The sequence below is a fragment of the Lathyrus oleraceus genome, chromosome 2, assembly GCF_024323335.1.
Source record: "Lathyrus oleraceus cultivar Zhongwan6 chromosome 2, CAAS_Psat_ZW6_1.0, whole genome shotgun sequence".
In the NCBI taxonomy this organism is placed as follows: domain Eukaryota; kingdom Viridiplantae; phylum Streptophyta; class Magnoliopsida; order Fabales; family Fabaceae; genus Lathyrus; species Lathyrus oleraceus.
Genome location: NC_066580.1, coordinates 69,427,613 through 69,447,830, shown reverse-complemented (window position 1 = coordinate 69,447,830; position 20,218 = coordinate 69,427,613). Strand labels below are relative to the sequence as shown.

Here is a 20,218-nt window from a genome sequence, read left to right as displayed (position 1 = left end):
TGGTCTACATAAGAGACAGCTATACGATGGGTGGATATCCATAACCTGGAAGGTAATTTGGAAATCACTTGGTCCAATCTTGATTGGGAGATCAACTTCCCCAATCACAGTTTTACGCGACCCATCGAAAGCTTTCACAACGACTCCACTCTGCCTAATGGGAGGCCCTTGATATGACAGTTTTGAAAGAGTGGACTTTGGCAATACATTCAGGGATGACCCAGTGTCCACCAGCACATTGGACATGGCGTCGTCTTTACAATTCATGGATATGTGTAAAGCCAAGTTGTGGTCTCTTCCCTCCTCAAGAAGATCGGAGTCACAGAAACTCAAATTGTTACAAGCGATAATGTTTGCAACAATGCTATCGAATTGCTATATTGTGACATCATGATCTACATATGCCACATCCAAAACTTTCTGCAGAGCCTCTCTATGTGGTTCTGAATTCAGAAGTAATGATAATACGAATATTTTGGATGGCGTTTGTAGAAGCTGGTCTACAACATTGTACTCGCTCTTCTTGATGAGCCTCAGCATCTCATCACAGCCTTCATTGCCACTAGGGCCAACAGAAGTAGGAGTTTTCAGTACAGAGGAGGGTTTAACAGCAAGTGCCGGATTCGGAGAATTCACCATATTCCTAATCGGGCGTTCAACAAAATCAGCATTAGCCTGAGGTTTCGGAGGTGCTGAAAACACACGACCGCTACAGGTCAAACCGCTTACGTCAGCAATGTTCACCACAGATGAAGAAGGCAAAGGCACCTCTTTCCCATCTTCTACAGCAACAGCGTTGTAACGAAAGGGAATTGCCTTTTCGGAAGAGTATGGCACAGGACCGGCAGGCTTAATGATTAGAGAAGGAGAAAACTTCTGCTTGCTACCATCGTATTTAATGATAACAGGTTCGGGCATTCGGAACACTGGGGAAATTACGTTGACCTCAGGCTCATTTTCGTCAACATTCCTATTCTGAAGAATCTCAATGACTCCTTCATCCAGCATTTCCTGAAGATCTTTGCGCACCTGGCGACAACCCAATCGGTTAACAGGGCAGATTCGGCATCTATCATGATCGTGCTCATAGTGACTGTAATCACACAGCAAACGGTGTAACTCGACCAGAGACTATCGGATATGACTAACATATTTGACCTTGTATTTGCCAGGGCAGCCCTGAACCATGTTAACAGATTTCCCATGCTCGAGCAATGGGTTCTTCTTCACATTAGGACCTACGTCCTCAAAACATAGAATGCCACACCTCACAAGGTCTTGAACCTTGGTCTTCAAAGGGTAACAATTCTCCACGTCGTGGCCGGGAGCACCAGAGTGATAAACACAATGCAATTCGGGCTTATACCACCACTGGGGGTTAGCAGGTATAGCCGGCGGGTCTCTTGGAGTAATCAACTTCCTCTCTATCAAAGAGGGATATAATTCTGCGTACGTCATCGGAATAGGATCAAAAGTGATCTTCTTCCTCTCGTAACTTATGCTGGTTTGATTACTGTTTCGAGGCTGGTAGGCCTGCTGTTGCGGACGGTGTTGTTGCTGCTGATATTGTTGAGGTGGTTGTTGATTGCTGCTATGTTGCTGATACTGTTGATTGTCTCTGAAAACAGGTGCTATATGAGCCACCTGGTGCTGGTTACTGGCGGGACGTACAGTCTTCCTCTTCGCGGAGGGTCTTCTTGGTTTCATATGGGAGGTCACAACATGTGCCTCTCCATCTTTCTTCTTTGCAAACGCCCCATAACGTTTGGTAGAAGGGCCTTCCTCTCTGGTTAGACGTCCTTCTCTAACCCCTTCTTCTAAATGCATCCCCATATTCACCATCTCGGTGAAGTCAGAAAGAGTGTTAGCAATCATCCGCTCATAATAGAATGAACTCAAGGTCTTCAAAAAGATCTTGGTCATTTGCTTCTCTTCTAGCGGAGGCACGATCTGTGCTGCCACCTCTCGCCACCTCTGGGCATACTCTTTGAATGTTTCCTTGTCCTTCTGGGACATGGCCCTCAATTGATCCCTATCGGGAGCCATATCCATATTATACTTGTTTTGCTTGACGAAGGCCTCGCAAAGGTCGTTGAAAGATCGGATGTTCGCACTGTCTAACCCCATGTACCATCTCAGGGCAGCACCGGACAGACTGTCCTGAAAGTAGTGAATGAGCAACTGGTCGTTATCAGTCTGAGTAGACATCTTCCTGGCATACATGACCAGGTGGCTGAGAGGACAAGTGTTTCCTTTGTACTTTTCAAAGTCAGGGACCTTGAATTTCACTGGAATCTTCACGTTGGGAACCAAACACAGTTCGGCAGCAGACTTGCCAAAGAGATCCTTTCCTCTAAGAGTCTTCAATTCCTTGCGAAGCTCAAGAAATTGATCGTTCATAGCGTCCATCTTCTCATAGACATCTGGGCCCTCAGACGGCTCAGAATGATAGATGGTGTCGTCTACCCTAGGCATGGTATGCACGACGGGAGGAGGAACAGCAAAGACCGGGCTAGATGCCGGCATAGAAGCAAAAGTCGGAGCAGGACCTTCAGGCATGAAATTAGGAGGCATCCCCCATGAAAACCCGGTTGGCATAGTCGCTGGAGCAAAATATGCACTGGTTGCAGGCACAGTTGAAGAGACAATCTCAGAGATGACTGTCCTCTGGGGCGGAGTTAAAGGCGTTGGAGAAGACTGGCTCTGGGCAGCCAAGAACGATTCCATCAAAGCACTCAGTCTGGCCACTTCCTCTTTGAGTTCACGGTTCTCTTGCTCTAGTTGATCCATCAGTCTTGCAGAGTTGGCTCTAGTGTAGTACCAGTGAGTTAGCTTGTCTTCAAAATAAATGAAGAGCACAGAGTTAGACCACAGGACAAGAGACCGGGAACCAAAACCTGCTTATGCATATGATGTATGCAATGCTTGTGCACATGATTTTTTTTTTATTTCAAAGGAACTCTAGGGTTTTATTTGCAAATTTTGGAATCATTTAACATTTTTCGCATATAGAGATATCTCATAAAATAATATCAGGGAAAAGAAGTATGGCATCGTCAATCATGTACAAGAGGAAAGGAAAATAATCATCCTATGGATCCCTAGAAACAATCATCTAATGCTCGGGACACAGGAAGATAAGATGCATGAAGCCTCTTCACTTCCTCCTCATAGGCAGCCTCCATATTCGCCTTCTCTTTGGCGAGTCGATCATACTTCCTCTTCCAGAACCGGGAAGACTGAGGAAGTAGAGAAGTCCATGCATCATTAGGATCATCAATAACTTGATGCTCAAGGAACTCAATCAAAGCATCCTTCTCCTTAATCTGCTGAAGCAACTCTTCCCTTTCACGGATCCAGGCACGTGAACGGTCTTCGTCTCTCAACTCCTCTACTCCTTGATTAGGGAGGGTTGAAGGCCCAACCACAATCATAGGTGTAGGTCTCAGATACTCATAAGGCATGAGATACTCAGAAGCTCTCCTCCTTACCCAAGTAGTGTAAGGCTCCAAAGTGATGCAATTCTTAGGACCCAACTCCTTCCTTCCTTTCTTATGAATCTTGCGCCAAGTGCGGATCATCCTAGCTTTCAAGCCTTGGAGATCTTTACCCTCCTGAAAGAACACACCCTCGAACAAAATGTTATTAGGCTTATCCTTTTGGGGGAACCCAAGCTGACGACGTGCTAAAACATGGTTGTAGTTAATCCCACCACATGTACCAAGAAGAGGCACATTGGAGAATTCACCACAAGAGTCGATAATCTGCACACCATCATACACACGGTTGTACCAAGAGATATCATCATTAGTGAGAGACATGAGTCTCGTGGACCACCGTAGACATCCCTTGTCCTCCTTGAAAGCGACCGTCTGAGGTAAGTGAGAAATAAACCACTTATACAACAGAGGCAAACAACACACAATGGCGCCACCACCCTTTGCATTCCTCATATGCAAAGAGAAATAGGCATCACCCAACAGAGTAGGAACGAGATTAAGAGTGGAAAAGATCCTAATAGCGTTCACATCCACAAACTTGTCGATGTTGGGGAACAATACCAATCCATAGATGAGAAGTACAAATATGGCTTCAAAGGCATCCTCACTCATAGCCTTCCCATAGATAGTAGCTTGAGCAATGAGGAACTCATAAGGGAGACCTTGAATTCCACCTTTGGTAGTCATATGAGCACCAACCAGAGATTCATCTATGTACAACATGTCAGCTATCTCTTAAGAAGTAGGAACATTCTCCAAGCCACTGAACGGCAACTGATCCAGGATAGGTATACCCACAAGATAAGCATACTCCTCAAGGGTACGCAAAAGCTGAAAGTCCGGAAACGTGAAGCAACGGTACAAGGGATCATAAAACTGAACCAATACACTCATCAACCCTTCATCCACCTGAGTAGTCAGAAGAGGAAGAAGCTTCCCAAAACGAGCTTTGAAACCCAAGGGATCTAGTACATAGGATGTCAAATTCCTTAACTCTTTCAGATCTGGTTGCCTGAAGTTGTACTTCTTTGTATTCCTTCTTTGTCTTTCCATGTCTGAAAATTTTGCAAATAAACCCCTTAAGTTCCTTGAAAATTTTCTTCATTATTGATGATATGGATGCAAATGGATGCATGAATGCAACAATCACGCTCAAGGATCAAGCAAAGCACACCAAACAAAGGTCATGGGATGGATCATATTATCCTTAATATCAATCATCCATTTTGGTGGATTATGGTTTACACCTTATCAACACCCAAGTTCCATTGATATTAAGGATATATGAATGGATCAACCATGAATCAAGGGTTTGTTGCAAGTCACGAGCATGGAGTCTTAGTTAAGAACCACCCAAAGGGAATGTACTAGGGTTTAAACCTGCCAAACATGTTCTACAAGAGGTTCCCATAGTCATCATCCCATCTTTCGGATATTATCGGAGAAACGACTACTCGTATTCCAAAAATATTCTCAAGAGAGACTCTTATGAGTGTAGTATCGCGTAACAATCGTATCAAATCTTACACTTGAGCGACTTTCGCACTACATCCTAAGAATAGGCCAAGATGAGCTTGGTAAACTAAGGTCCTTGGCTTCTAAGGTCTATATTGGAAAGAGTAATGTCTAACCACAACTTACTTGTGTGACATTATTGATCCCAACATGACCTCCACCAAGTGAATGGGCTTGCAAGTAAACTTGCTAAGGAATAACTCCACACAAGTCAACAAGACTACGCCATTCCCCTATCCTAAGTGCACTCGAGTCCGGGTATAGAACTCATCTCACAAAGATCACCAAGCATACAAGAAATTAATATCAAGCAAATCAATCATTACATACAAAACAAAACAAAACAACAAGCATGAAAAGTTGGCAAAACCCACTAGGCAAATCTCCCCAGCAGAGTCGCCATTTTTCTATAGCGGGGTATTCGTTACCATTAGAGATATTGACTAAATCCAAGGTAAATCATACAAAGTCGAGTCACCACCGCACTTCTATTTATCCAAAGGAATGGTTAGAAAGCGAACAAAAACCTAATAGTTTTAACAAAAACTAGTAAAAGAAACAGAGATCTGGGTAAGGGGGTTGGTTATGCAATGGGAAGGTATTAGGCACCCAAAACATCCTAGGTACTCCTAGGAAGCCCTTTTCATACTTGTGAAGGTTGTTGTCTTGTGAAAATTTTGTTTGTGCAAACATGATTGAAGGGATGAGAAGAGAATGTACAAGTTATTTACATTTTGGTGTTTGGATGGATAAACCCATTGCCTACGTACCATCTTATAAAAGGATTAGGATCAAAACCTCGTAGTTCGGGGTAAAAATTTCAAAACAAGTTGGTGAATGATAACATGAAATTATATCACATTTTTGGACTCGATTTAATTAAATTATATTATTAATTGTTTCGATTTATTTTATATTATTCGATATTACTTGGTATTTTTCCTTTATTTGTTTCAGGTAATTTATTTGAAGCATAAGTGAAAAAGGAAGAAAAGGGGTGCAAAAAGATAACGAAAAGCAAAGTCCACAAAAGCCCAGCCCAAATCACAAGCCAAGGGCGCTGAAGTGTGACGAGCGCCACACAAGGTGTGACGACCGTCACGCCTTGCTACTTTGTGTTACGAGCGTAACACATGGTGTGACGGACGTCACACCCCGCTCCTATATTTTTGGCTTTGACGCATCCACGAAGTACGCTTTGAAGCAGTTAGCCAAACGTGCCAAATTTTGCTCCAACAAACTTTTCTCCACGGATCCCTCATTCAAAACCAAGTCTCCCTTGATTTTCTCAACCACCAAAACCAAGTCTCCCTTGATTTTCTCAACCACTAAGACCAAATGAACACTATATAAAGGACCCAAATGGGAAAAATTGGGAACGGCCTACTTTTACATTTTTTTTTACGCTCTGCAATTTAGTTTTCAGCTTTCTAGCTTTTAGCATTTTTTTCTTTTTCAGCAACCTTGTTTCTGTTGCCATTATTTTACAGCATTATATTTTTTTTCAGCATTCCATATTTTTCTTCAGCAATTTATTTCCTTTGTTAGTTTAATTTTTTAGGCATTCAATTAATTTTCTCACAATAGTTTCTACACCGGAAACTATTGTGTAACTTTAACTAGATCTAACCTTACGTTAGATCATAGTATTTTATTCATTCGCCTTTATTTTACTGTCTGATCGAAGATTGTGAAGAACAAATCCAACCGATCTGTGGTCGAGTGTTCAAGCATCGAAGTTAGAGAACAATCAAGATTTCTATTAATTTTACAGGTTCTTTAATTTATTATTTTAATTTATATATGCTCTGCACTGCTGTTTATCTATATTGTTTGCCTGATATGGCTTTAATTAAGCGTAATAATTGTTTAAGCCTGTTTAACATGTCCGGCTAATTAATTTAGATATCGGTATGTAAAGTAAGCGGAATAAGGAATCAAAACTAAGTTGGTTAAATTTTATTTAAAATTAAAGTCACTCTTTTTATGGTCTCAATTTACAGAGTTAATACCAAAGTTTTTGTACGAGAGTAAAAGACATAAAGAAGTTAAAATCAATAGAACGACAGTTTGAGTTTTTAACTGGACAGTGTAAATTGGACATTAATTCTAAATCAGGGCGAAAGCAATTTTTAGAATTAATTAAATTCTAATCTTTTTCAAAAAGTATTTTTAAAAGTTAAATGTGAGGACGAGAGTTAAGCATTTGAATTTAATTATATAATCTAAGTCAACAGAGCGAGAGCTTGAGATAAGGGTGTTTAAACGATTAGTGTTTTCTTAAAAAGAGTTTCTATGGATCCTATTGTTTTCAAAAAGTGGTTTTTGACTTAACTATAAGTGACAGCTACGTTAATATAAAATCATAGTTTATTCAACAGAGCGAGAGTTTGAGATAAGACTTTTAATCAATAGCGTCAACTGAAAAGATTTATTTTAAAACCAAGAAACTAACGAAGAATTGATTCCCTAATTACGACGAACTACATACCGATATCCGCTTATTAGATATTTATTTTAGATCTTATTTTAGTTTTAGCTTTTTCCCCAAAACAATCAAAGTATTACCTGCCTTAGCTTTACGAAGTAACCTTAGATAACGGTATATCGATTCATAAGTCCCTGTGGGATCGATATCTTTTAAAACTACGCGATAGAACTGTGCACTTGCAGTTTGTACCCCAATTCGATTCATAAAGTCGCGATCAGTGAATTGATTGGTCCAAAAGCCTTAAGGTCTTTTGTTATCAAAGGGAGAAAACTCAACCAAACCACAAATCCACCATGTGAGGATAGCTTCAACATGCTAGTGAGGGGTTAACCCTATAATAAGCATGGAAGGCTCATTGTCCATCACTAAGGATATAGGTGAGTATTACATCTACCACAAGGATAACTCAAACCTAATAGCTAAAGGTTATGGAAAATTTGATTAAGAAAGTGGCCATTGGAACCACAAAAAGAAATTTGAGTGGGTTATATTTACCAATTAGAAGTATATGCAAAAAATGGTCAAAGTTGACTTAAAAGTTCAATTCAAAATAAGTGTTATGAAAGGAAAGCTTGAAAATCAAAAGCCTAAGGCTTAGGTTTCTAATGTTTGAAAACAAAAGTTAAATGTTTGCACAAAAAGTTTTGGCTTGGGTTAGAGTGGAGAGAAGAAGAAGAAGGGCTAGATCCTAAAGAAAGCAAAAAGATCAGGGATAAGAAATGAACCACACAAGGAGTTCCTCTCTTGAGATCATATTGATGATCCAAGTAGCTCCCATCCTTTGGAATAAAGCAACCACAAAGCAAATGTTTCAAGCAATTAACAAGCAATGAATGCTTCTAAGAAACCTCCAATGGCTTTTGTTTCTTTCACTTTAGATGCTCATGGTAATGGTTCCTAAAAGTTACTCAAGGTTGGAATCCCCTAGCACAAGAAAACACACATCAAAAAGTTCTATAAACAATTAAATAATGGACAAGAGGGAGTTTAGAATACGGTGCTTTCAAAGTTCTCTTCAATTTTAATAGCACTCTAAAGGCTCAATGCCTAGTTGCTCTTTGACTTTTATAGCACTCTAAAGGCCCAATGCCTAGTTGCTCTTCAAATTCCATTTGCTTGGGTAGGGTCCTAAATTCTAAGTCCATATTGTCCAATTCTTGGTATGTGGTTCACAACAAACAGACAAACACCAAACACAAAAGATATATTCACAATTATATACCCAAGTGGGCAAAAGGCAAATGACATTAACATAAACATGTGCTCCAATGAGCAAAGGAAAAATAAAATGAATAATATATGCAAGAATTGTAAATTGCATTAAAGTAAATTGCATAAAGTAAATGACATGAAGTAAATGTTAATTGTCAATAGTTAGTGTTAGTAGTTAGTGTGCCATAAGGCAAATTTAGCGTTATGTTAAGCAATCGTAATTGGACTTATGTAGAAGTCACAACTATCTGAGGCCGGTCAATAATAATGTAGGCAACAAACACAAGTTAGGAGTCTTGATTAGTGAACCAAGTCCCAACAACTTGCCATGCCAAAAAGAAAATGAGAATTGATCTTGTATTGGTTTAAGCCTTATGCATGATTTAAAAGACAACCTATCCTTAATGCAAAGCCATTCACTTGATCAATTGATCAAGATGAATTAGATTTGAATCAAAGAAGGTTAAATCCCTCTAATCAATGCTAACTTATCAACCTTCAACTCATTGATCAAAAAAGAAAAAAAAGAAGAAGAAGAAGAAGGAGAAAATGGAAATGACAAAATGGTAAAAGAAATATACATGCGTTAAATGGAATATCATGTACCAATCCTCATATGTTGACCAATAACATTGAAAGTCAAGGTCAAACTATCAAAAACAGAAATGAGATGAAGATTGGAGGTCAAGAAATGAATAAATTATTTTGGCATTTTTTTAATATTAAAAATAAACTTGAATTAAAATAAATGGAAAGGTCAAACTTCAAAATCACTTCAAATCAACCTTGAAAGGTCCAAGTGATTTATCCTAAGTTCAACAAGGTCAATCAAAGTTTGACAAAAAAATTCAGCATTTTTAAAAGTTAGAAACTATTTTTAATTAATTAAAAATGAATAAAAATAACCTAATTGAACTAAAATCTCAAATAAATCTCAAATCAATTCAAAAATTAATGAGAATATTTTTCATAGATCCATCATCTTTCAAATAGGTTGGGAAAATATTTTTGTATTTTTTTGAATATCAAAAACTATTTAAAATGAATTAAAAATAACCAGAAAAGAGAAAATTCACAAAAAATCTCAAATGACAAAATAAAAAATATTAAAAATCAGAAATAGAAACTAGAATTTATTTGGGAAATAATGCAATTGGTCCCATAAATTTTGGATTAAAAATGAAGAAGATATTGATTTTTGAAAATTATTGGAATTAAAGAAATTAAATCAGAAAATAAAAAATGGAAAAAAAGCGTCGACCGTCTGATCTAAGCTCATTAATTGAGCTGTCAAATCATGAGGCCAAGAAGCGCGCGCCTATGGTGATCCACGGTCAATGCACGCGTATGGAAAAGAATTAAAAGTCATAACAATTAAGAGACGAGATTAAATCTGGAGAATGGATCCAACGGCCAGGATTTAAACTGGACTTGATGAAGCCACCGGAGCCACCGTCTTCTCCAGTGAGCTTCCAGATTCCGGCCAAAATGCAGAACCTCAAAACTTAACCAAATCAGGCGATCTATACATCAATAGAAAGCTGGGATGATGTACATCATCCCTGTACCATCCATTTCCACTCTAGATCTCTACGATTTGAGAAATCAGAGATGGAAAAATCTGGTGTTCATCATGAACTCAATGAATTGCAAAAATTAAAAGCATAAACATCATGCCTTCATTGAGAGGACTTCAGCCAACACAAAACCACAGCCAATAGGTCAATGAATTAAGAGAATCGAAGCAAATACCAGTTGGAGTTCAAGCTTGAGTTCTGATGATTTGAGCTTGAAACCTTGCTTGCTTTGTCAAAACAGAAGTTCAATGAAGTGTATGGTGAAGGTCTAGAAGCATTAGATCTATGAATACGACCAGATGAAGCTGAATTCAAGATCTGAAAATTTTTGAAGAAAATGCAATTGCTTCTTTAGTGATGGTTGGGAAATGATTTCAGCAGCATTTCAGGTCGAAAAAATGGGTGTGAAATGGAGGGAATGAAGCTTCTATTTATAGAGGAATTGGAAAGGGAAGTGTGAAGGAAACCGTGTGCATGGATTTGGATATCACTTGCATGGGCTTGCATGATCATGCACAAGGCCCAAAAGCAATGCCAAATGAACTCTGAGCAATGACCAAAGGGAATTGGACGTGTAATTTGCCTTGCAATGGCTTGTATTTCAAGATTCAATGTGAATTCTCCATTTGTACCTAAATAATCATCTCTTCGAAAGTGCCACTTAGAAAATCCAAGCATAAGCATATGGGTAATGGTTGGAAAGTTTTTTGTATAAGGAACAAATGTTATGTTGGACAAAAACTCATTTGAAGTGTGGAAATTTATGAAATTTGAGTTTAAAGTGTGATGTGCAAAACATGTCAAGGTAAGGTTTCTAAAATTGGCCAACTTTCAAGCGCCTATGTTTTGATGATTCAAGCCTCAAATAGAAAAACCTCCAACATCAAAGTTTTATATCTTTTCAATACAATCAAAATGGACTTAAATTTTGCATCATTTGGATTTTTGATGAAAGAGTTATGGGCACTTGAAGTTGGACTTTTTTGACTTTTAATGCATTTGACCCAAAAGGACCTATAATGTCTTGCATTATCACATGTATTTCCTTTGAGATTTTGAAATTTTGTTCTACATATCATTTGAATTAGACATCTTAAGCTTTCCAATTAATTTGATCCCACCTCAAAATCATAAAAAATGAATGAGTTATGTCCTTGGGAAGTTGACCCACAATTAGGGTTTCAGTCAAAATGACCTATAATGTATTGGAATGGCAGATGGTCTTCCAAGCTTCAAATAAACTTTTGATGAACATGAAAGTTGTTCATATTGTCCTTAAGAACATTTTTGCGTTTTGAACCATCTCCATTTGATCAACACATAAAAAGTTAGGTCTGAGTGTATTTCAAAATAGTTAGATGGATTGACTGATCAACTTTTCAAGTCTATGACTCATATCTTGATGAATTGATGATTGAGGATACTCAAATAAGTTCAAATATGCATGAAATGATGAATTAAAGAACTTCCCTTGACTGTATTTGACCATGGGCTGAGGTTGCTTCATGAGCAAGGCATTGTGGTGCACAGATGAATTAGGGTTTCTCTGGGGAACAAACCTCAAACCCCTTGACTTGCTTTGATCAAAATGATGAATTGAGATGCTAGGGATGCATATTTGATGGATGAGAGCTTTGGAACCATTACCATGCTTGCTTTATCCTCTTCTTGACCATGTCTTTGTACCAAGGATCTCCTAGAGGCTTTTGACCTTGTGATTGCCCAAGCTACAAACAAAGAATGTTAGTGACATATTTTTGTGCTTTTTGGTTAGTGGATAAAAAATGGGAAAAATAATGATATACAATTCAAGCATGCTTGGTGATCTCAAACCACTCACAAGGAGTCCCACCCAAAGGCAAAGGGAACCAAGATGCTCAATGATCCTTGAGGCTATGCAATGCAATGTTAGGATGCTATGAGGGATCTTAGGGACAAAATTGGGGTCTTACAGATGCCCCTATTTAAGGTCATTCTAGCCGGAGAAGTGAAGGTTAAAATCTTCGTCTCGACGAGGTAGAATGGGCTTAAATAATAACAAAGAGACGAATTTTGGTCCCTAAGAGACCTCATGATGCAAATGTATGTATGCAAAAGGGATAATACTTTGTGGGGGATATGTGTCCACAAAGGAGTAAAGAAAAAATCAGGAGACACCAACAATCCACATTCAATGGGACAAAATCTTGGGGACTCTCATGGGGATAAGAAAGAAATGTGTGAGCAGGGCACGACTCAAAGTTTGGGGAGCAGAATTCCAGAGGGGAATAAACCAATGGAAAGACTCGAGCTAACTCGAAGACGCCCGTATTGGGGAATATGCCAATACAACAACATTATCCGCAACGGATACTTCGGATAGAAATCCGGACGAGAAAACAATCCACTAAGGGACCTCGCTGGGGATGTCTAAAAAGACCCTCCTGGGGAAGCAGCGAGATGAGGTGTTCCCGGTTACTGGGTAATAAGCTCAATGAGACATGTGATCTGAACACCGACATAAGGGTTAGAGATACAACATGCTCGGGAAGAAATGAATATCTAAGACCGGTACGAGGGTGAAAGATATCAAAATTCCGAAATCATCTGAGGAAGACCTAAAAGGTATGTTTCAACTCAGGGAAATCTGACTCCACAGGGGACAAAAGTCATAATAGGGAGCAGAAAGGGAGGAACACCAAGGATACCGGTTACTGGGCATATAATAGGTGACAAACCAAGGCGTGAATAGGGGAATATTCCCAAAACACTCATCATCCGAAAAGAGGGCAAAAAGCAAACTCGATTATGGGATGGACATTTGATTCCAAAACAGGGACACGAATCTTACTCAACTGGGGAAGAACAAAAGGCTTCGGCCAAAGAGTGCATGAGATATATTATCTATTACCGTCAGAACGTAGATAATATAATCACATGGAAGATTATCCACAACCGGCTACTGGGTTAATAAAGGATAAATCAACCGACAAAGGAATGCATCGGGATACCGAAACTAGGTATAAAATGATGACCATTCAAGGGGAGCAACAAACATTATCGGCAATCGGTATATGAAAGATGACTCGCTGGGGATAAATTGCGCAAACAGGGCAATTATCCAGGCAAAAGAGGGAATATCAACACCAAATATTGGATAATGATAACCATCAAGGAGGGGATTACATCTACCGGATATTGGGTAGAAAACCACAGAAAAGTAACCGTCATCGATTATGATGAACACAAGGTTAACTCTGCAAAGGGGATAAAATAGGGTTTACAACTACCGGTATCAGGGTAGTAAACCATAGACTCCGCCGGGGATAATATGAATGATTACTAATTACTGAGCAATTATTCATTTATACCGCGGGGAATCAAAGGAAACAGCTCCGAGGGGCCAATTTAGGATCGAACTAAAAAGGCAAACTGAATCAAGACTCGTCCTAATGAGGATATAACTCAACAGGGGAATCCATCTCAATCTATGTGTCGGGAGGAAACAGAAACAACCATCATCCACGAGGACATAGCTCGGTGGGGAATATGGAAGAAAGGATATACGCTTTCTGCCTATGGAGCTGACTCTATATGGAGAGATCGGACACATACATCTGCTTGGGGAAATCTATATCACTAATAGTAGGAGACAACAAACAACGATATATGGCAAAGAATGCAACATGACTATCTGAATGTTATGATTATGTATGCATATGTGTGGTCTATGTATGATGAATGCTGACAAACAGACATATCTAGCACAAACGGATCCAGGAAGCAACCACCCGGTACTACATCACAAGGGGGGAAAGCCAGAATCACCGGAGAGTGACCAATCTGCCGGGGTTCAGAGACAACAATATCTCTGCAGGGGATGAATCATCAGTCTCAGCTGGAGAAAAGAGTTTAACGCACAAGTAGAATCTGCCACACAAGCCACTCTACTGGGGAACCTATCCGAGGGATAAAAGGGATTCTGGGGACCAACCGCCAAAAATCGAATCTTCCAGCGAGAGCACATCTGTTGAGGAGGAAGGATCACTGTTCTGCTGAAGAGAATGGAAGTGAATAACCTTAACAAGCACTCCACTTGGTGGGATAAACCACAACAATATCTGGGAGGAAGAGGATACAGTTATGCCAGGAATATGAACGAACGTCTTTCCCTGCTGGAGATCATGCCACCCTTGGGAGAGCACTGAGAACAAAACACAATGATGTACCGAGAAGTTATATAATAATTATTATAATATTAAGATTTATTTTACAAATCTATAAGGGCCAACAATTAAAAATTAATAAAAGGTGAGGACGCACTTTTATTTATAAATTACAAAGTTACAAAATAATTTATTAAAAATAATGAGAAATATGGTAGAAATAATAAAGTTTGCTTATGTTGTGATTATATTATTCTTTCTATTTCTTATTGGAACGAAAATTGAAGGTAAGTTTTATTTATTTATTTTAAATTTTCTTTTCTATTTCATACGTTGTATTTTATCTCATTTTAATAACCTTATTGTTTGTTTTTTAGTGCACCGGATAAATTCAAATGTTTTGATTATTAAGATTGTAAAATCAGAATTTATTGTCTGCCTCCTTTTAAAAAGAAAATGCATAAACAAAATTTATTGTAAATATATACTAACGCATGAATTGTTTAATCCGATAAGATAAATAAATACCTTTATGAGTTTACAAATTTATATTTTAATTGAGAGAACACACAAATACCTAATATATTTTATTTTATGTATTGTCATATGTCATTTGGATATTGTATTGTTACCCCCAATAAAATAATATTTTTTTAATTTTATTTCAAGAATCTAATAGTTGGGGATTTATACACTAGTATGATTGAAATGAAGTCAAATAAGATAACAAATAATAATATTTTTACTGTCATTTCCTTTTTAATTTTAGAAAAAACTAATAATATTATGATTGTGTTTTTCCCTTTTAAGGATGCACTTTTATTTATAAACTATAAAGATACAAAATAATTTATTAAAAATAACGAGGAGAAATATGGTAGAAATAATAAATTTTTCTTATGTTATGATTATATTATTCTTTCTATTTGAAAATTGAAGATAAGTTTTATTCATTCATTTGAAATTTTCTTTTTTATTTCATATGTTGTATTTTTTTTATCATTTTAATAAGTTTATTTTGTGTTTTTTATTGCAGCGGATAGATTCAACTGTTTTGATGATTTAGATTGTAAAAATAGAATTTATTGTCGGCCTCCTTTAAAAAGGAAATGCATAAACAACAAATATTGTAAATGTATACTAGCGCATAGCGCATGAATTGCTTAATCCCAGAAGATAAATAAATACCTTTATGTATACTAGCGCATTACTAGCGCATGAATTGCTTAATCCCAGAAGATAAATAAATACCTTTATGAGTTTACAATTTTAGTTTTTAATTGAAAGACTCAAGAGAACACACAAACACCTGATATATTTTATGTTGTCATATGTCATTTGGATATTGTATTGTTACCCCAACAATTTGATTTTTTTTAATTTTATTTCAAGAATCTAATAGTTGTGGATTTATATACTAGTATGATTATAGTGAAATGAAATAAGACAAAAAATAATAATATTTTTATTGTCTTTTCCTTTTTAATTTTAAAAAAAATATATTTTGATTGTCTTTTTCCCTTTTAATTTTAGAGAAATATTCATGACCTTCATTTATGCATATCTCATTTTCTTTTTAATCTTGTCACCTCTCTGTATATTTAAAAATTAAATTGAAAATAATTCAAAATTTACTTATAATTTTATAATTCTATATTTATATAATAATATTGTAAAACAAGTGATCTTTCTCATTCTCAATTTATATTTCTCTTATTTTTTTAGTAGTTACGGTGGCCTTGTTGAATTTTAAAAGATCTGAACCAATAAAATTTCACTACACATATAATAACCTTTGAAAAAACTATGGAGATATAATTAATTGTTTATTTTTATAATAACCTTTGGAAAAACTTATGGAGATTATAATTAAGTGTTTACTTTTGTATCTTGTAAGAGCATAACATTGATACTTTAGTAGATTTTGTTTCATTTATGATCATTGTATTTTATTCATTCAAGACTTGTTAGTTCTTCTATTAATAATTTTCTTTCTTCGTGTCATAAAGTTTTTTATCCAAACTTTACATGAGTCTCAAATAGAGGTCACATGTTAGTCAAGAAATTATGCGAAAAGGATGTGACCCTAGAACCCACTATGCCAAAAAGGTTTTTTAACAGCGCATCTTAGACAGCGCTTTTAAAAGAAAGCGCTGTCTAAGGTTAAAATAAAAATAAAACATGGAAAATGTTCTAAAAAAATAATGAAAGCGCTGTCTAAGGGGGGGTCTTAGACAGCGCTTTTAGAAAGCGTTGTCTAAGACCCCCCCTTAGACAGCGCTTTTAGAAAGCGCTTTTAAATATAGACCTTAGTCAGCGCTTTTGAGAAAGCGCTGTTTAAAGTCTTTCAATTAAAAAGAAAAGGATAATTTACCTAAGTCCAGTGTTACCCCATTCAAACCAAAACCTGCTTCAAGGCTCACCGTACTCCCTCCGTCTCCTTCGCGCCGGAATCGCCTCCGGCAGCGGCGGAGGGCATATCATCACTTTCGTTACACCATTAAGACCGTCTCTTCGTCCTCTATCACAAATCAACCTCAATGCCTCTCAATTTTCAGTCAAACATCCAAACCAAACCAAAATCAAATGAACCCTAACTCACTAAATCTTGAATTAAACGCGAGCAAAGGGAGATTCGGAGACCAAACCATAAGGGATTGGCTCCATGGACTACAAAATACACCATAGTAAGGAGAATCGATCGAGAAAAATGGAATTTCACCAACCTGTAAGACGGCGGAGTGGCCCGGTGAAAATTGAATTCAGAGCGAACGAACATGAAGATGAAGGCGCCTTCAGGTAATCTTCAGAATCCCCTCCTTCTTCCCTTTGATTCTTCTATTTTGTGCGATGCTTCTTCCTTCTTCTCCTCTTCGCGTGTGCTTCTGTGATTGTTGTGTATGATGAAAGATTCATTGAAACTCTGTTACGTGAATTCTTGTGTGCGTCGCGTGTGAACAAATGCTCTGTGTGAATCGTTGTGTGGAGACGAATCCTAGATCAAGCATAATTGCAGCTTTGATGTGAAGCTCCAATGGCTTCCTAATGGACCTTTGTGCAAGGTTAGAAGGGAGAGAAAAATGGTGAATAGAGGTTATGATAGTGATGAGTGAGCTTTGAGAATTGTTCCTTTTTGATTGAAGAGTGATGTATGTTTATATAGTTTGGAAGCCGTAATCGAGTCGGGTAGCTCGGGTAGAATGGTTAAGGCAGGTTAAATTTCAGTTAGATTTGAAGAGTATGGTTGTTGGGAATGATTTTAACACTGTTAATTTCTGTTAAATAGTTTGTTAAGGATCTATTCATTTTTTGACAGAGCAATTGCACTTGGGGTTGGTTACGGGATGCGATTAAGTTTGTGAATCAGAAGGAAAATAGATTGGTTATGTTGATTTGGACTAAAACAGGTTATTAAAAAGAAACTGATTATAGTTCTGAAACCTGGATTGTGAGTTGGGTTAATTTCTAAAATCGTTTTCTCTTACTGTGACTTTCAGGTTTTAGTTGCCTAGTTATTCGCAGCTTTGGATTTTTCTGCTATGCATATGCTGCTGTTGGGCATTGCCTTGCAAGTGTGCTGAAGGCGCCCAACACCCAAAAACCTTACACAGACGCAAAACAAGTGTGCTGTGTTGTGGTGGTTGCAACTTTGACGGCGTAGAAGATGGAAGGGATGATGCAACTACCATACATCACTACGGTGAAGCTCATGCTCGGTTCACTCGAACGCAACCTGCTTCCTGATGCCGTCATCAGAAGACTCTCACGCTTGCTTTTGGCCACTCGACTTCGCTCTTCTTACCAACCTTCTTCTGAACTTCAGCTCTCTGATCTTCTCCAATTTGCTCATTGTACTTCTCTTTCTTCTATTTGATTTTATAATTTTGTGATAGAACATGGTCTTGTTTTAATGTCTAATAGTTGATATGATATGATATGATAATCTTTCAGCTTTACAAGAGATGCCTATTGCAGTTAGTACTGATAAGCCAAAATCTCAACATTGTGAATTACCAACCTCTTTCTTTAAGCTCGTTCTTGGAAACAATCTCAAATACAGGTACTTCTCAGCTTTTTTATTTATTTATCATGAAATATTTTCAATTTGTTGGCAATGTCAAGTATTTGCCAAAAGAAAAGTAGTTAAATATGCAGATATAAGTTATAGCCTTATGGTTTGTGTAACATTGTTAAATGTATGAACTGGTGCAGTTCTTGTTATTTCTCTTCTGCCTCAAAGACCTTGGAAGATGCTGAAGAAGAAATGTTGAAACTGTATTGCGAGAGATCAAACTTGAAAGATGGTCATACAGTTCTTGACGTCGGATGCGGTTGGGGTTCGCTGACTTTATACATTGCCAAGAATTATAGTAATTCCAGGGTTACAGGAATCTGCAATTCCAACACTCAAAAAGCTTTTATCGAGGAGAAATGCATGTATGTTTCTTGATACTGTTATCATTTGCTTCAGGCTACTTTACGATTATTTAATCAAACAGATGAATCTTGTTGCATGACATCAATGTTTGGTTTGCAAAAATAAACTTATTGTATGATGATCAAAATCACTTTGTTGCATTTGCCTCTTGCCAGGGAGCTGCAACTGCAAAATGTGGATATCATTGTTGCGGACATTAGCACACTTGAAATGGAAGCTTCTTACGACAGAATATTTTCCATTGGAATGTTTGAGGTTTGATTTTGTTGGTAAATTATCTGCAGTGAAGCTGTGTTTCATTAAATTTGATTTGAGTTTTAACCTTGTCACAGCATATGAAGAACTATAAAGATCTTCTCAACAAGATATCCAAATGGATGAAAGAGGATGGTCTTTTATTCGTTCATCATTTCTGCCACAAAGCATTTGCCTACCACTTTGAGGTAAATTTCATATTCTGTCAGTTATTTTTGCTTGTCATATTAGTCGATACCGTAATAATACTAATCGAGTTCTCAACAATACTAGTCATTTGATTACTGTTACTTGCTACTTATACATAAAGGACAAAAATGAAGATGATTGGATTACGCGATACTTCTTTACTGGAGGAACTATGCCTGCAGCAAATCTACTTCTTTATTTCCATGTAAGCTTATATGACAGTTTGCACCAGCTTTGTTCTGTAATGCCTTTATATTGTGGTGATTTTGCTAACTTGTAATTGAATTATTTGGTGATGTGTAAAGGATGATGTTACAGTCGTCAAGCATTGGCTCGTAAATGGGAAACACTACGCGCAGACCAGGTTGGAATATGCTACACTGCCCAATTAGTCATGTTGCATCAATAGTTTATTTTGTTTACTAAATAAGTTTTAACTGCATTAGTGAAGCATAAACGAAATTATTTTGCAGTGAAGAGTGGCTCAAAAGAATGGATAAGAACATGGCTTCCATCAAGCCAATTATGGAATCAACATATGGCATAGATTCGGCTACTAAATGGACTGTCTACTGGAGAACATTTTTCATAGCTGTAGCAGAACTTTTTGGATACAATAATGGTGAAGAATGGATGATTGTACACTTTCTTTTCAAAAAGAAGTAAAGAAAGTCAAAATCACTACTCTCTTGATTTGTACACTTTCAATTCGGCTACTTGAAAGTCAAAATAACAAATGACATTTGTAGTTGAAACAAAGGTGAATGTCCATTATTCTCACCATGATCTCTATATTGTTACATCATTTTATCATGTCATATTTCATTTCATCCACTTATTTTAGCATTTAATGTCCATTACATTTTATTTGTTAATGCATACTAATTCACTTTGAT

At 37.3% G+C, this 20,218-nt stretch overlaps 1 protein-coding gene across 1 annotated transcript; it reads left to right on the top strand.

The window, feature by feature from the left end:
- Nucleotides 1-16,790: 16,790 nt before the first annotated feature.
- LOC127118152 ((S)-coclaurine N-methyltransferase) lies at nucleotides 16,791-19,988 on the top strand. Its single transcript, XM_051048306.1, has 9 exons — nucleotides 16,791-17,239; nucleotides 17,938-18,291; nucleotides 18,392-18,500; nucleotides 18,653-18,877; nucleotides 19,034-19,133; nucleotides 19,211-19,321; nucleotides 19,444-19,527; nucleotides 19,628-19,686; nucleotides 19,796-19,988. The coding sequence occupies exons 2-9, from the start codon at nucleotides 18,105-18,107 to the stop codon at nucleotides 19,986-19,988; spliced, it is 1,068 nt and encodes a 355-aa protein (XP_050904263.1). The 5' UTR covers nucleotides 16,791-17,239; nucleotides 17,938-18,104.
- Nucleotides 19,989-20,218: the final 230 nt, after the last annotated feature.

Excerpts from the sequence above, each read along its gene's own strand:
- LOC127118152 (XM_051048306.1), top strand. The coding sequence starts at position 18,105 with ATGGAAGGGATGATGCAACTACCATACATCACTACGGTGAAGCTCATG. Across the intron at positions 19,322-19,443 it reads CATTTGCCTACCACTTTGAG|GACAAAAATGAAGATGATTG; the intron begins GTAAATTTCATA and ends TTATACATAAAG. Across the intron at positions 19,528-19,627 it reads ATCTACTTCTTTATTTCCAT|GATGATGTTACAGTCGTCAA; the intron begins GTAAGCTTATAT and ends TGATGTGTAAAG.